The following is a 17,785-nucleotide window of genomic DNA, read 5'->3' as shown; positions in this document are numbered from 1 at the left end:
TTATTTTGTACTCCTGCTAATTAATTGTGTTTTCCTGTTGTAGCTACCAAGCAGTCTTGGCATAGTAGAATCCACAATTCCACCTCCTTGGCTGCCTCATATTTGCTACCTCATGTTGATGGACTCGGTTATGGTGGAAGATTGAGAGCCATCAAATTCGGAGCCCAAGAAATCAACATGAGTTCACTATCGTGCCCCTTAAACCATAGCAGCGTCATTCTAGCTTTATTACTGTGTTAGAAGAACCATCGCCGTCGGGGGGAACATCAAGCACGAAAGGATGCGGGTAGTCCATAACACTGTTCACATGGTCCACAATTCTCATGGCGCTTTAATTATCACTGCAGTTCCGATGGGCTCCGATTGCATAGCTTCCTTATCGCGTCACGTACCAGCAACGCCAAATGCGGCAACCGCGCGGTGGGCATTGATCATAATGTTTTGGGTTCAAAGATTCAAATGGGAGCCGAGGTGAACGTCCCACATTGCCTGCATTCGTTGCACGATACATGTTTCGAGCAGCTGCTCGTCTGGACATGAATATCGATCTGGCTGACAATAAATGTGTTGTCGTTGGGTGAATAATGTGTGCTGAATGGTGTGCTCCGAAACATTTGCGCCTGCACCAGCACTGCGGCCTGTCATCATATCTGACACAAATCGTCGCTTCTCCTGCTTACATAAATGGCCTGCAAGATTTGTGGGGTCGACGTCCAACACCTTGTCGCCTACTTGTGTTTTCACCGTCTTTCGACCTCTCTTCATAAATGATCACGACAGTATCACGCGAAAATCCAACAAGGTTCGCCATTTACGAGATTCTCTCTCCCAGGCGATAGGCCACGATAACCTGCCCATCGTTAGAGTCTCTTATGTCAGAGGATTTCCCCATTTGTGGCTTGTACCATCGCTAGGATGATTCCGATGCGTCTCGGCTCCGATTGCATAGCTTCCTTATCGCGTCACGTACCAGCAACGCCAAATGCGGCAACCGCGCGGTGGGCATTGATCATAATGTTTTGGGTTCAAAGATTCAAATGGCTGTGAGCGATATGGGACTTAACATCTGAGGTCATCAGTCCCCTAGAACGCACAGCTACTTAAAGTAAACTAACATAAGGACATCACACACATCCATGCCCCAGGGAAGATTCGGACCTGCGACCGTACTAGTCGCGCGATTCCGGACTGAAGCGGCTAGAACCGCTCGGCCTCCACTGCTGGCATAATGTTTTGGGTCATGAAGGTATAACGCGAGCTTAAATCTCGTGATGGCAGGTACCGATGCGTGACGTTGCAGTCACTTCTGAAAGTGTGTGTGCTTTCCAGTCCATTAATCCCTCCAAGAAGTGGGAGCCAAAGAGATGAATTCTATTCCGTGTTCCCTCAAATGCATCATACTCGAGAATACTGACGGGAATTAAATAGTGTGTTATTTCACTGACTAAGATTAGTTATGGCAGGTGAACTGGAAGGCCTACGTTTGACACCAGGAAACTTCACATGACCAGGAATGATCTATTTACCTGTGTCAGTTTGCTTTTTATGTCTTCTTCCTTCATCTGTTATTGTTGTTTTGCTTCAAAGGCCGGATGGAGTGGCCGAGCGGTTAAAGGCGCTACAGTCTGGAACCGCACGACCGCTACGGTCGCAGGTTCGAATCCTGCCTCGGGCATGGATGTGTCTCATGTCCTTAGGTTAGTTAGGTTTAAGTAGTTCTAAGTTCTAGGGGACTTATGACCACAGCAGTTGAGTCCCATAGTGCTCAGAGCCATTTTTTTGCTTCAAAGGTAGTATTATTCCTTAACTTCGTCTGCTTCGTGGTCAACAATTTTGATAAGTTTCTCAGTAATCTTATATCTGCTACTTCTCGTTAGTTTGTGTTTTTCGGGTTTATTTTCAGTTCCGTAGTCATTAGAGTGTTGATTCCATGCAACAGATCCTATAATTCTTCTTCAGTTTCACGAAGGATGGCGATGTCATGTTAGCTTAATGTAAAATTTTAAACTCGTTTGTAAGGCAATAAAACCTCTGAAGCTCTTTTATACAAGAGAGTTTCCTGGCACAAAGGTAAAGAGAATACTTATGAACATCTTGGGTTTAGAAAAGTGCTATGGGGTCGAGTGAACGATAGAGAGAGAGAGAGAGAGTGTGTGTGTGGGGGGGGGGGGGAGGGAGGGGAGGGAGGGAGAGACAACTGTAAGCAATGAGACGGTACAGTGGATCCTGGGGGTTTGTTACATATAGCTCATACAGCGAAAGAGCAGCTCTGACGAACTAGGAACGGCGCGGCAGCCTATAATGTCACACGATGTTTTGTACGGCTCAATCGCAATGTCTCCCAGTTGCCGTAACTGTATACACCATCACAGCCGTTAGTCGTGTGGCTTTGGTACCGTCTGTAGCCTTTTATGCTTTGCAGTTGAAAGGTGACAAAAAAGACGCCAACTGTCTCTGATGTTTTTCGACGTACGAAGTACGTGATGTTTCACACTACAGGTTTCTAGGGGTGCTAGGGGGAACATAGTAGATAAACGTTTGGTAAGGCATGGATGCACAGGAATGGAACGTTTGGATGTAAAATAAGTTTGAAGATCGGATAACTTTCAAATCTCACGGCACCCAAACAGCGGGGAAAATATGCTCTTGACCTGTGTGCTCTAGAAGAGAAAGTCATGGGAAGTGTTTCGGGTAATCGTCGTCGGCCATGCTTGTACAGTACGAAGATCTTCCTCTTCAAAGACGAGAGTGGGGCGCGTCCGTGGTGCGCCACACTCAGCCCTCCTGTTGCGAACATACCAGCTTCTAGCAGGCTCTGCTGTAGTTGGGCGAAAGTAGTATGTGATGTCATAACTGCAACAGGCACTAATGATGGTGCCAAAGCTGCGCGGGATTAGCCGAGCGGTCCAGGGCGCTGCAGTCACGGACTGTGCGGCTGTTTCGCGGCGGAGGTTGGAGTCCTCCCTCGGACATGGATGTGTGTGTTTGTCCTTAGGGTATTTTAGATTAAGTAGTGTGTAAGCTTAGAGACTGATGACTTTAGCAGTTAAATCCCGTAGGATTTCATACACATTTGAACATTTGATGGTGCCCACTTCTCAGTTTGTGGGTGTACCGTTACATGGGAGGTTTGAAAGTGAACCGGTCATCAAACTTACACTACTGGCCATTAATTTTAATGCGTACCATCACGTTTCCGACTTTGATAAAGGTCGGTTTGTAGCCAATCGCGATTGCAGTTTATCGTACCGCAAGATTACTGCTCACGTTGGTCGAGGTCCAATGACTGTTAGCAGAATATGGAATTGGCGGGTTCAGGAGGGTAATACGGAACGCCGTGCTGGATCCCAACGGCCTCGTATGACTTGCAGTCGAAATGACAGGCATCTTATCCGCACGAGTGCAACGGATCGTGCAGCCACGTCTCGATCCCTGAGTCAACAGATGGGGACGTTTGCAAGACAACAACCATCTACACGAACAGTTTGAAGATGTTTGCAGCAGCATGGACTATCAGATCGGAGACCATGGTTGCGGTTACCATTGACGCTGCATCACAGAGAGGAGCGCCTGCGATGGTGTACTCAACGACGAACCTGAGAGCACGAATGGAAAAACGTCATTTTTTCGGATGAATTCAGGTTCTGTTTGGTGACATCGAGGTACACGCACATTGGAAGCATGTATTCGTCATCGCCACACTGGCGTATCACCCGGCGTGATGCTATGGGGTGCCACTGGTTACACGTCTCGATCACCTTTTGTTCGCATTGACCGCACTTTGAACAGTGGACGTTATATTTCAGATGTGTTACGACCCGTGGCTCTACCCTTCATTCGACCCCTGCGAAACCCTACATTTCAGCAGAATAATGCACGACCGCATGTTGCAGGTCCTGTACAGGCCTTTCCGGATACAGAAAATGTTCGACTGCTGCCCTGGCCAGCACATTCTCCAGATCTCTCACCAACTGAAAACGTCTGGTCAATGGTGACCGAGCAACTGGCTCGTCACAATACGCCAGTCACTACTCTTGATGAACTGTGGTATCGTGTTGAAGCTGCATGGGCAGCTGTACCTGTACACCCCATCCAAGCTCTGACTCAATGCCCAGGCTTATCAAGGCCGTTATTAAGGCCATAGGTGGCTGTTCTGGGTACTGATTTCTCAGGATCTGTCCACCAAAATTGTGTGAAAACGTAATCACATGTCAGTTCTTGTATAATATAGTTCTCCATTGAATACCCGTTTACCATCTGCATTTCTTCTTGGTGTAGCAATTTTAATGGCCAGTAGTGCATTTTAAGTCCAAACGGTCAATTTCTGGGCACGAGTCACTTATGAAAACAAAGTCTCCTTGACAATCCGTAGGAGCCTGCAATAAGAATTAGGAAACGACGTATATAGCCTGTAAGTGGGAACATCTCGAAGCATGACTGCAGACTCCGGACAGGCAATCTATTTTTCGACTGAATGAGTTGCAAAGGTAGTTGACGTCGCGAGAATGATAAATGTCGCCATTTGTATTAAATATCCTTACTACTACTCTGACTGCATGAGGTTTGAGTACAAATTTATCGCCAACATGGTGTGTAGCAGGTAGGCCGTTATGGTGGACACAAAACACTAAGCGTGGGCATTACTTGTTAGCTGCTCCAGAAAGTTGCCAAGAATATGGCTGGGTGATCCTCCTAGGTCTTATTTTAGGAGTTATCCATAAAAAAAGGCAGGCTATCGATATTAGCTGTATTTTATATCGTCACCTCAACTGGACATTCACGAAAACATCTAGGTCGCTTTTACAAGCCAGCTTCGACGAAAATCAAAGGTTGTAATAGGCCGCCATTATCTGGTTGGTCCTAACCGCCAACGACATTACAGTACCCGTATCTTTGGGCTAATGAAGACCTCTTCTATGTAAAGGAAAGTATTCGTGGCCACCATCCTGGAAAATTAGTGTGCCTGTACCGAGCACAAGGATGAAAGGATAGGATCGACTGATTGAGTTACCATTTAGAAACCATGGATATTTATTACAATAACATGACAAACTGTGAAGCACAGCTCCAGTATCTATACCTTATATCACTGCAGTAAAAACAAGGCTCACAAGGGATATACTCAAACTTCTCGAGAGTAGAAAAGCAGCTTAACAACTTGAAAACGCTGTGCAAAAATCAGAGCGTTTTAAAATGTAGCTTAACAGGTATAAAATCTATATACAACAGAACATGAAAATAATCGCGTAAGTTGACAAAACAGGTAGCTTATCTGTTTTCGATGGTTCCGTGTTTAGAACCCAACCGATCTTGCTCAAGCTGGCAGCTTGTAAACAACCTTGTTTTACCATACACGCTTGATAATTTTGACTCAATAACCAATCATCTATTTCATATATTAAACTAGCTATTACTCAAAGCTTTTCCTGAAACTATTCAGTATTGCAAACAGGGCACAACAACACATAACAACATCTGTTTAACATACCCTTTGTAGCCGCCGTCCGTCGATTAGCTGTCGTCCACTTCTCTGGCGTGTGATATTTATGTTGTTATCTACTGTATAAACCCGGCTTTTACTTATATCTGTACCTCAGATGGAACAGCCACAAACATCTTCACTGTAACGGAGACTAAATTTCGGGATTTTATAATAATTAATGTTAACTTTTTGCTCAGCCGATCACCCTTCATTTGTTGCTGCGTTACCGAAGACAAGATAGTTAACAACGTCTTCGGATGTTAGTTATTATTTACTAATACACACGTAACTATCGAAATAACTTTAGTTTTTTTGTTAAAAACATTCAATAAGAATCAAATGATCATGAACGATTGCTTATTCTGTAGAGGGAAAAGGAGCGTTGGTCCTAGAATTACTCTCAGCAATTATGGTAATAAAATGTCCGTGATTTTTACAGTTCGTCACTCAGAGATGTTATAGCAAGGACTATGGTCCACTACTATACTTCGATACAATCATTCAAACTTAGTACGCTTTTATTTTCACAAAGCTAAGTGTCCAGTTCCGTTCTTACACGTACATTCAGTTTAACGTCCCTTCGTATAGTCCACAGATAGTAGGATTTTGATACAAAGTAGCCGTGTTAAACTCTCTTTGATTTACCTGAAGCGATACTTTGCTGCGGGCGTTATTGTTCAAATGTGCGTGGAATCTTATGGGACTTAACTGCTAAGGTCATCAGTCCCTAAGCTTACACACTACTTAACCTAAATTATCCTAAGGACAAACACACACACCCATGCCCGAGGGAGGACTCGAACCTCCGCCTGGACCAGCCGCACAGTCTATGACTGCAGCGCCTCAGACCGCTCGGCTAATCCCGCGCGGCGCGAGCGTTAGTCTGATGAAAGATTGTTTTCGATAATTTTAATTAAAACTTTTTCGATTCTATTAATTATTACCGATATTATCGATCACTTCTCCCCTATATGTAAATAAGCCCGATAATATTGTTCTTAATTAAAAGAGCGGTTATACACTCTCTGCTGAGGCCAAATAGCTTAAATAGAACAGAAATGTCTTACAAAGACGTACCTTTAATAACAAGTAATAAATGAAATCAGCCTCTACAGGCCACTAGCCATTGCGAGTTAATTTAAAATACAACCATCTCTCAGCATGTAACATTTACGTTCACTATGCCATAGGTCACCTAACAACAGATTAACAAAAGCGTCCCTTACAGCTCGCAATCCGGAGTCTCGGCTGTCAGAGGAGTCCTTTACCACCGTCCGGAGTCACGAGGAAGCACCTATAACCGCCAAAGGGAGCAAACACTGTCTCCGAATAGTAACTCAGGGAATTAGAGGGATGCCAACTCTGTTGACGAAACGGAACATTGAAAGTGTAGAAACATTGAAAGTATAGAATCCTTCATCACCTCAACTTCTCGCCTCTTCTTTTGATGCCCGTCAATGGATGACAGTCTCGCGTAACTGCTGTGTCCATGTACAGAATAGACTGACGTCCGTACAGGTTTCGTAAATTACGTAAGCCTGTAGGTTAGGATATTCTGCAAGCTGTAACCTATCTCCATTTCGAGGCCGCAGTCAAATACTAAGGCATTTCTCTTACTTTTAATTCGAGGTAAGCTCTTTGGCACCGTAGTGTGATGTGAACATTCCAATGACATATTATGGTCCGGAGATCTCTTTCTCGTCTGTGTCGTACGCAGTTCTACGTGATCTGTGATCTACATCTACATCTACATCCATACTCAGCAAGCCATCTGACGGTATGTGGCGGAGGGTACTTTGAGTACCGCTATCGGTTCTCCCTTCTATTCCAGTCTCGTATTGTTCGTGGAAAGAAAGATTGTCAGTATGCCTCTAAGTGGGCTATAATTTTTCTGATTTTATCCTCATGGTCTCATCGCGAGATATACGTAGGAGGGAGCAATATACTTCTTGACTCCTCGGTGAAGGTATGTTCTCGAAACTTCAACAAAAACCCGTACCGAGCGACTGAGCGTCTCTCATGCAGTCCTCCACTGGAGTTCATCTGTCATCTCCGTAACGCTTTCGCGATCACTATATGATCCTGTAACGAAGCGCGCTGCTCTCCGTTGGATCTTCTCTATTTCTTCTATCAACCCTATCTGATACGGATCCCACACTGGTGAGCAATATTCAAGCAGTGGGCGAACAAGTGTACTGTAAGTCAAGAAGTATATTGCTCCCTCCTACGTATATCTCGCGATGAGACCATGAGGATAAAATCAGAAAAATTATAGCCAACTTAGAGGCATACTGACAATCTTTCTTTCCACGAACAATACGAGACTGGAATAGAAGGGAGAACCGATAGCGGTACTCAAAGTACCCTCCGCCACGTACCGGCAGGTGGCTTGCGGAGTATGGATGTAGATGTAGATGTAGATACACCGTATCAGATGGTGCAGTATGTCATAGAGACGCCTACCAGACTTTCTGCGGAGGATGGCCATAGGAAGAATAGAAGCGGGACAGTCGCAAATTGATGTGGCCCGATGGCTTAATGTGAATCGTTCTGTTGTTTCTCGGATGTGGCGACATTTTATAAGGACCGAAAGTGTATCCCGAAGACCAGGGGAGGACTGACCAAATGCAGTATCAAAAAGGGAGGACTTTGGCCTTAAGGGCACGACGATACCGCCTTAGCATTGCAAAGCAACTGGGATCTGACCTAGCACCATCCACTAGACGTGTTGTATCGAGGCAAGCGGTGTACAGAAGGCTTCGGCAGAGTGGCTTTTATTGTTGGAGACCTGGTTTATGTGTACCTCTGACACGTCTTCAGAGAAGGGAACGTGTAGAGTGGAGTCGTCAATATGCCATCTTGACGGTCGAACAGATGAGTCTTGATTTCGTCTGGACAGTGATTCTCGGCAGATTCACAAGTGAAGGGACCCAAATATTGTGGAAAGGGCCGATATCGAGGTAGACCCCTAATGGTTTTGGCAGGGATTATGTTCACCTCTCGAAGACCTCTTCATGAAATTGTACAGGTGAATCTGCAAGGTTTGACTCTTGTCAGGCATCGTGGTGAGATCTTGGGGCCTCATATGCGGTTGTCGTGAAGTGCTGTGGGCCGAGACTTCGTATCGATGGACGATAATGCTTGACCTCATAGAACACGTGTGGCTGATGTTTTCTTGAAAAAGGAAGATGATGCACGCGTGGCGTGGCCTGTTCGCTCTCTCGATTTGTAACCTATATAGCATGGGATGCACTAGGGAGACGGAATGCACCACGTTAGCATCCACCAACCATTCTCTAAGACGTGTGAGCAGTTCTGCAGAAAGAACGGACATTATTGCCTCACCGTTAGATTTAAAACATCATTCACCGTATGCCCCATCATTGTCAAGCCTGTATTGCTGGTAGAGGTCGTCACACTCCGTACTGAGCACATTAACCAGTGGTCAGAATTTGTGTGAAAATCCGTTAAGCTTCAAAAAAACGAAGAACATTTTTATCTGAAACTTCCTAGCAGATTAAAACTGTGTGTCGGACTGAGACACGAACTCGGGACCTTTGCCTTTCTCGGGCAAGTGCTCTACCAACTGAGCTACCCAAGCACGACTCCCGCCCCGTCCTCACAGCTTTACTTCCGCCAGTACCTCGTCTCCTACCTTCCAAACTTAACAGAAGCTCTCCTGCGATCCATGCAGAACTAGCGCTCCTGAAAAAAAGGATATTGGGGAGACATGGCTTAGCCACTGCCTAGGGGATGTTTCCAGAATGAGAATTTCACTCTGCAGCGCAGTGTGCGCTGATATGAAACTACCTGGCAGATTAATACTGTGTGCCGGGCCGAGACACGAACTCGGGACCTTTGCCTTTCGCGGGCAAGTGCTCTACCAACTGAGCTACCCGAGCACGACTCACGCCCCGTCCTCACAGCTTTATTTCCGCCAATACCTCGTCTCCTACCTTCCACACTTTACAGAAGCTCTCCTGCGAACCATGCAGGAAGGTAGGAGACGAGGTACTGGCGGAACTAAAGCTGTGAGGAGGGAGCGTGAGTCGTGCTTGGTTAGCTCAGTTGGTAGAGCACTTGCCCGCGAAAGGGAAAGGTCCCGAGTTCGAGTCTCGGTCCGGCACACAGTTTTAACCTTCCAGGAAGCTTAAAAGTCTATCACGTTTAGAAACACACATTTAGTACTTCAGACGTTCTTGGAACGGAGAAGATGATGATTTTATTTGATTTTCATGAAACAGTGACACTATAAATACATGCCGCCCCATTTGATCGCTCACAGACTTCTAAATATTCACTCCATGGTCAGCAGTATTTTTCTCCAAGCCCCAAAATATCTCCGTACATGCTAGCAACAGATATATACAGAAGTCCCAATGTTTAAAAATTCATGGTATTGTAGTGCGGCATATGAGTCTCATCAACCACGAAAGGGTTAATAGATGAGGCGCGTAATGGTGACAGGTGAAGGTTAGCATGTAAACTTTTAGCTAAGTGTGATACCTGAAAACGCGTTATGCACTATTTTCTCTGTGTAGCTGTTGCGCAATTGTGAAGCTGATTGCACCGTAACGTGCCACAGAACAATGTTCCTCTCTCTTTTGGTTGCAGAGCGCTGGAACCGCGACCCGGACGCGAACAGCATCCAGAACGCCATCGGCAACTTTCACCACGGTGAGCCTGCTGTAGCGTGTGTGCGTGCTGTGGTGTGCTGCGCTGTGGTGTGGTGTGACGTCGAGCGTCCTCGGTTTAAAACCCCCACCCCGGCCGCCGGCCGACAGCCGGCGCATTCCGTGTCGAGTGTTCGTTTCATATTCCGTCACAAGCGGCAGCGGCGTCGCTGCGGGCCTTAAGCCCGTTTCAGATTACAGCCGACGCCACGCGCGCTGAGATAAAAGTGAATGTGCAAGCACAGGATATTAAATATTTGCAGGTGAAAGGACACAGTGCTCGCACAGCTGAGCTCACCTCCCGTTTCCTTCTTTCTCCTTTTTTTTTGTTTTCCCCCCTACTTTTTGATGCCCCTTTAAGCCTTGATTAGCACAGCTCGGCGGAATAAAAGAATATCTGTAGAAAAACAGAGGGTAGAAAACAGATGTTCTGTGGCGTGAACTGTTATTTCACCTCGTTACTTTCATCAGATCAGCTTCAAGTAGCATCGTTTCACTACGACTCAGAGTGTAATTTTCGTTATGACACAGAATCTATGTGCTTTTTCCTATCGAAGAAATAACACGAATGAGCGTAACTGAGGTCTTAGCGAATATAGCAGTGAAAACGAATCAGAGTAGTTTTAATAACGCAGACTTGTATTCACAATCAGGCCACTGTTTCTGGTGTAACTAGTGAATTCAGTATCGTACCAATAGCTTCGGATGTTCCGCATTTATTCCACACAAAGTGGAGTTCAGATAAATGCATAATGTCTTGGTTGGGCCTACCTGTCACGCTTCGGTACTCATAAACACAGGCCGGCCGGAGTGGCCGAGCGGTTCTAGGCGCTACAGTCTGGTACCGCGCGACCGCTACGGTCGCAGGTTCGAATCCAGCCTCGGGCATGGATGTGTGTGATGTCCTTAGGTTAGTTAGGTTTAAGTAGTTCTGAGTTCTAGGGCACTTATGACCTCAGAAGTTGAGTCCATAGTGCTCAGAGCCATTTGAACCATAAACACAAATTTCAATGTTTTCCGTTGAATCGGACTTTGTGTGTAATTATTATTATTATTAGAATTCAATTATACAGTAGCATAAGTCCTCGCTATTTCGTAACTGCCCATACCAGGAATAGTTGCTTCTACGTTTCACTTTCGGTCATGAATCCGGCGCGCCATATACCCCTCAGTCTTCAAAGCATAGAATATGAATCATAGCCGTCCATTTGTCATTTTCGTACAATATACATAACTGTTTTGGTGAGTATCAGATTCATATTTCATTACACACTATGTCGAATGTCATAGATGGGCGTTCTTTCCCATTTGTGGGGCAGAGAACGAATAATTTTTCGAAAATAATTTATTTTGGGCGGTAATACTTGCTGTGTAGGTGAAATACGAAATGTCTTTGCGCAAGCACCCCCCCCCCCCCCTCTCTCCCTACCGCCCCTATTTCACACGAAATCGTGTCAAATGGGAGAACTCGTCAGTCTTTGCCAATATGGCCAACGTTTATTTCCGGAACTAGGAGATGGTGTACATATTTTCTTAGTTGGATTAATTCAATTTCTTCTGTTTGGACACCACAGACCTGATATAGTTGAAGGAAGACATCATCCTACCAGGTACTTAAGCATATCACACTTGAAATTCAGCCAGGCTCGGAACTAGTAGTGGTGAATAAAGTAAAATTTTAAATTACAGCCTGGTGGAACGATGTCTTTCTTTAAATATAGCTCGAAGCAGTAGGGTGGTTAGTCCAACCGAGAAAACGTTTAAAGATAACGAATTCAATAATAGTACGATATTAGATACTGCAGTGAATAAACTGTATTCATTGTCAATAAACAATAAGGTATCTGTGACATTTTTCCTTATTCACAGAGCCGTCCATTTGTCATTTTCGTACAATATACATAACTGTTTCGGTGAGTATCAGATTCATATTTCATTACACACTATGTCCAATGTCATAGATGGGCGTTCTTTCCCATTTGTGGGGCAGAGAACGAATAATTTTTCGAAAATAATTTATTTTGGGCGGTAATACTTGCTGTGTAGGTGAAATACGAAATGTCTTTGCGCAAGAAATGGTTCAAATGGCTCTGAGCACTATGCGACTTAACTTCTGAGGTCATCAGTCGCCTAGAACTTAGAACTAATTAAACCTAACTAACCTAAGGACATCACACACATCCATGCCCGAGGCAGGAGTCGAACCTGCGACCGTAGCGGTCGCTCGGTTCCAGACTGCAGCGCCTAGAACCGCACGGCCACTTCGGCCGGCATTAAGTAACAAAAAAGCTTCCCAATGTTTCGTACCTGATCCAGATAATAAGATCTGTCCAGCTCAGCAAGCTACTAAAAGACATAGCAGTTGCTGAATAGGTAGTCACAAATGCGTTGCCACGTCTGTAACGAACGTGTTGTACTGTGTAATACTGATTGACCGTTGACTGTACAATCGAATATCAGCGAATTCCTCTACAAAAGTGTCGGTGCGTTAAACAAACAACATCGCTGCATATCCCAAAATGAAACTTTACCAAGTGCAAAGAATGAAACAAAAATTTGAACAATCTAGGGATCAGATCTAAAGCGATTATAACATACTTTTGATGTGCTCTGACGAATAACAACAGGAAACCTCAAGAGGCGATTTGAATTTTAATGTCTGCTCCAAACAGCCAGAAAACTCCCATCTATCTTCCCTTTCATGCACCACCCACACCTTGACTTCAGCACCTTCACTCCTGACTAAAAACAACAAAATAAAAAAAATCTTGTTAGTAATATGGTCAGCACATATTAGTGTATTGTCTGCAGTTGCAGGTTTCCTGTCAAGGAACTGAAGCTCTATGCACAAACCAGGTCAGTGTAGGTTTCTCGGCCCGCCGGTGTGGCCGAGCGGTTCTAGGCGCTTCAGTCTGGAACCGCGCCACCGCTACGGTCGCAATTTAGAATCCTTCGTCGGGGATGGATGTGTGTGATGTCCTTAGGTTAGTTAGGTTTAATTAGTTCTAAGATCTAGGGGACTGATGACCTTAGCTGTTAAGTCCCATAGTGCTCAGAGTCATTTTGTGGGTTTCTCGTAGATACCGACAAGACACCGATGTTTCTGTGCGAGGCGCTGTAACCACAGAAAGGACGACTTCACTGGGAAGCGGGTCCACATTTGCGGGTGACAAATCCTACACATCTCCCCTCGCCCCTCGACACAAACTTAAAAGCGGTTAGTCCCGTAGTGCACATGCTATATACCGTGATGAGTGCCCTAATTTACCCCAAGTGAGGCACTTGACTAAGAGCTCCTCAACTACTCCTTTGCAGAGACTTAACCCACGACACTGGAGTCTTTCTCCACTTAGAACTTTAAACATGGTTGCGCTGCAGCAACAGTGCACATGGAACCGTGATAGGATTGGAAAATAACAGCCAACTAGTTGCAGAATTAAAAGTTTACTAACCCTTGATCATGGTTTCGACAAATATAAATTTTGTATGTTTCAGAAGGGAAATATACTCGTAAAATCACAAATTGAGAGAAACGGCTGTTTGATGCAAAGGTCCCTTGTCTAGTACGATGTGCATATCATCTACAAATATCAATAGTTAAAATGCATAATTGAAGATAGTAGTCTAATGTTTTAGACTTTTGCGTAAAACGTTTAAAATAAAACGCTAGAGCTATTGGTTCCAGCTAAGATTTATATATACACGTGAAGTAACACCACTTACAGTACTAAGGAAACGGATGATGTAATGTTGTAAGGCTTAAGCTCCAAAGATGCCAATATAGTTTGGCCGAAACCGGTTACCTACAGGTAATAAATGTTATACTAGCGATCTTGGCGTTTGAAAGTTTCTCCAGAGTCTTTATCGTAAAGCCCTACTAAATGTCAGCTGGCTCCAATGGCATCACAAAGCCCTGCAGCTCTAGGCTACTACATTCAGTCATGCATTTCAACCGTTGATATTTGTTGTTGACATGAACATTGTACTAGACAAGAGCCTTTTGACCCAACAGCTGTTTCCGTCAGTATGTGATTCTACAAGCCCATGTCCCACCTGAAGAAGACAAATTTATATTTTTCGAAACCTTGGTAAAGGCTTTATAAATCTTTAACTGTGCAACAGGTAGGCTATGGTTTTCCAATCCTATCAAGTTTCGTTGCCCTCTGTTCGTTTCTCAACATGACTGATGGCAGGACAGGCTAAAGGCCCAGGCGACAAAAAAGGCTGCCTGTGATGTCGAACTGAGAGAGGCGTCATAGGTGCCCTAAGTGCTAAATTTGTATGTAGGGTGTATCATAATTAACAGTGGAAATACAGGAATGAAAGTGTACAGTAATAGAGGCAAAACCTTTCCAGCGGACATTTCTCCGCAAACAGACTGTTTGCGAGACAAAAATTTCTATTAAGTTGCCGTCTAATAGCCGTCAAATTTCTCAAGGCCTCACCTTAATTTGCGTAAGAATGAGGAATGAGATACATCTACACCTACATCTACATAACTACTCTGCGATTGACACTAAAATGCCTGGCAGTGGGTTCTTCGAACCACCTTCAGGCTATTTCGCTGCCGTTCCACTCTCTAACAGCGCGTGGGAAAAGTGAATACTTAAATCTTTCTGTACGAGCTATGATTTCTCTTACTTTATAAGGATGAACATATCTCCCGGTGTCGGTTGGCGACAGTTAAATATTTTCACATTCAGACGAGAAAGTTGTTGATTGAAATTTCGTGGAAAGATCTCGCCGCAAAGCAAAACGTCTTTGTTTTAACGATGGTGACCCCAACTCCCTTGTCACATCAGTGGCTCTTTCTCCCCTATTTCGCGATTGACTTATTTGATCTCCTCCCTCAGCCCTATCTGAAGGGATCCAATACCGGACAGCAATGCCCCAGCAGAGGACGCGCAAGCCTAGTGTAAGAAGTCACTTTAGTAGACCTGTTGCATCTTCTAAGTATTCTGCCAATAAAACGCAGTCTTTGGTTTCCCCACAGTATTATCTGTATCATCGCTCCAATTTAACCATTTTATAATTATGTGATTAATGGGTCACAGGCGCATTTTGCAGCTGATATGACGCGACATCTAATGTGTCAGTATGGTCCAAGACTGACACGTGGGAGTTAGACAATATGCTTTGTACATCTACTTCACTTCTTCCAACAGATGATGAAATAATTTGTAAATTACAGAATTAACAAGTTCCATTATTAAAGCAAAATAATAATAAAAATTATGTATTGTTGCTTTGCACTTATTTTAATACATAGCGCATATTTATTGAAGCTAGAATATTAATAAATGTAGTTCTTTATACCTTCACAAAAAGCGTAAAAATGTCTCCGAAATTACCTCAAATGTAAATAAATGGTTCCTTCTTTCAAGATTTAGCACTGGAAACAGATTCATAAATATATTTCTGTTACAGAGGAATGTCAACGTAGCAAACAACGACCCATTTCCCGGATCCTTAGATTTAGATTTATTTTTAAATATCCTATCAAAAACCCAGGGAAAGGCAACGAATTTTTGACGCAGGAAAGGGGCAAACGATATGTCGCTAGTGTGAATAAATGTTCTCGAATCTATCCGACCTCCTCGTCATCACTAACACGTCTCACAGGACAAACTGAACATAAGTCGACAAACTGAACATAAGTGGCAACTTATCCATATAGACAGAAGTATTTGATGGATTACTTCTCACAACAAAGAATATTCAGCAAGGCTGCTGGTTACTACGCAATCAAACAGTTGTAGTTAGACAGCATGATGGTGTGCAGGAAAGGATAATGCGCACTCCAGGCAAACAGTTAGTAGCCTCCAGGGATCATCACGAAATTGCTGTGCAACACCACCTCTTTCCTTAAGAACGACACCAGCTCATTGACAAAGTGGGTCCACATGTATTTTTCAGGCGTGTCAGATAAAACCACTCATTGACCATTAGGGCCTGCAGATTTATCAAATAGCCTTTTGATTTGTTTATTTTATTTATTCATTTATTTTTGAATCATGAGTTTGGTTTGATGCGGCCCAGCACGATTTCCACTCCTGTGCCAACCTCTTCATCTCAGAGTAGCACTTGCAGCCTACGTCCTAAGTTATTTTCTGGGTGTTTCCCAATCTCTATCTTCCTCTACAGTTTTTACCCTCTGCAGCTCGCTTCAGTACTATAGAAGTTATTCTCTGATTTTCTCCTAGATATCCTACCACCGTGTTCTAGGGGTAGCGTCTTTGATTCATAATCAAAACGTCTTCGGTCCCGGGTTCGATCCCCGCCACTGCCTAAATTTTGATAAATAATCAGCATTGGCGGCCGAGGACTTCCGGCATAAGAAGTCAGCCTCATTCTGCCAACGGCCTTGTCAAAGAGGGCGGAGATGCGGATAGAGGTTCAGGGCACTCTCTCGTCCTAGGGGTGGGAAATTGCCCCTAAAGGCGGAAGAATCAGCAATGATCAACGACATGAGGATGCAGAAGGCAATGGAAACCACTGCATTAAAGATACGTAACGTGTATCCACAGGATATGTGAACTGTAATTGAAGAAGTATCATGATGATCTCTCCATTGGCAAAAGATTCCGGAATAGTCCCCCACTCGGATCTCCGGGAGGGGACTGCCAAGGGGGAGGTTACCATGAGAAAAAGATTGAATAATCAACGAAAGGATAACGTTCTACTAGTCGGAGCGTGGAATGTCAGAAGCTTGAACGTGGTAGGGAAACTAGAAAATCTGAAAAGGGCAATGCAAAGGCTCAATCTAGATATAGTAGGGGTCAGTGAAGTGAAGTGGAAGGAAGACAAGGATTTCTGGTCAGATGAGTATCGGGTAATATCAACAGCAGCAGAAAATGGTATAACAGGTGTAGGATTCGTTATGAATAGGAAGGTAGGGCAGAGGGTGTGTTACTGAGAACAGTTCAGTGACTGTTCTAATCAGAATCGACAGCAGACCAACACCGACAACGATAGTTCAGGTATACATGCCGACGTCGCAAGCTGAAGATGAACAGATAGAGAAAGTGTATGAGGATATTGAAAGGGTAATGCAGTATGTAAAGGGGGACAAAAATCTAATAGTCATGGGCGACTGGAATGCAGTTGTAGGGGAAGGAGTAGAAGAAAAGTTACAGGAGAATATGGGCTTGTGACTGGGAAAAAGAGGAGAAAGACTAATTGAGTTCTGTAACAAGTTTCAGCTAGTAATAGCGAATACCCTGTTCAAGAATCACAAGAGGAGGAGGTATACTTGGAAAAGGCGGGGAGATACGGGAAGATTTCAATTAGATTACATCATGGTCAGACAGAGATTCCGAAATCAGATACTGGATTGTAAGGCGTACCCGGGAGCAGATATAGACTCAGATCACAATATAGTAGTGATGAAGAGTAGGCTGAAGTTCAAGACATTAGTCAGGAAGAATCAATACGCAAAGAAGTGGGATACGGAAGTACTAAGGAATGACGAGATACGTTTGAAGTTCTCTTACGCCATAGATACAGCAATAAGGAATAGCGCAGTAGGCAGTACAGTTGAAGAGGAATGGACATCTCTAAAACGGGCCATCACAGAAGTTGGGAAGGAAAACATAGGTACGAAGAAGGTAGCTGCGACGAAACCATGGGT

At 44.2% G+C, this 17,785-nt stretch overlaps 1 protein-coding gene across 1 annotated transcript in view; it reads left to right on the top strand.

Annotated features, from left to right (window-relative positions):
* LOC124595948 (lachesin-like) overlaps window positions 1–17,785 on the top strand; it is a 1,154,458-nt gene that overhangs the window by 912,097 nt on the left and 224,576 nt on the right. The window contains exon 3 of the mRNA XM_047134873.1: window positions 10,097–10,159. Coding sequence (XP_046990829.1) covers window positions 10,097–10,159 — 63 coding nt within the window. The remainder of the gene's footprint in view (window positions 1–10,096; window positions 10,160–17,785) is intronic.

Source organism: Schistocerca americana, chromosome 1, assembly GCF_021461395.2.
Source record: "Schistocerca americana isolate TAMUIC-IGC-003095 chromosome 1, iqSchAmer2.1, whole genome shotgun sequence".
Taxonomy (NCBI): domain Eukaryota; kingdom Metazoa; phylum Arthropoda; class Insecta; order Orthoptera; family Acrididae; genus Schistocerca; species Schistocerca americana.
The sequence above is the reverse complement of the archived record's forward strand: the minus strand, read 5'-3'. Positions and strand labels throughout refer to the sequence as shown.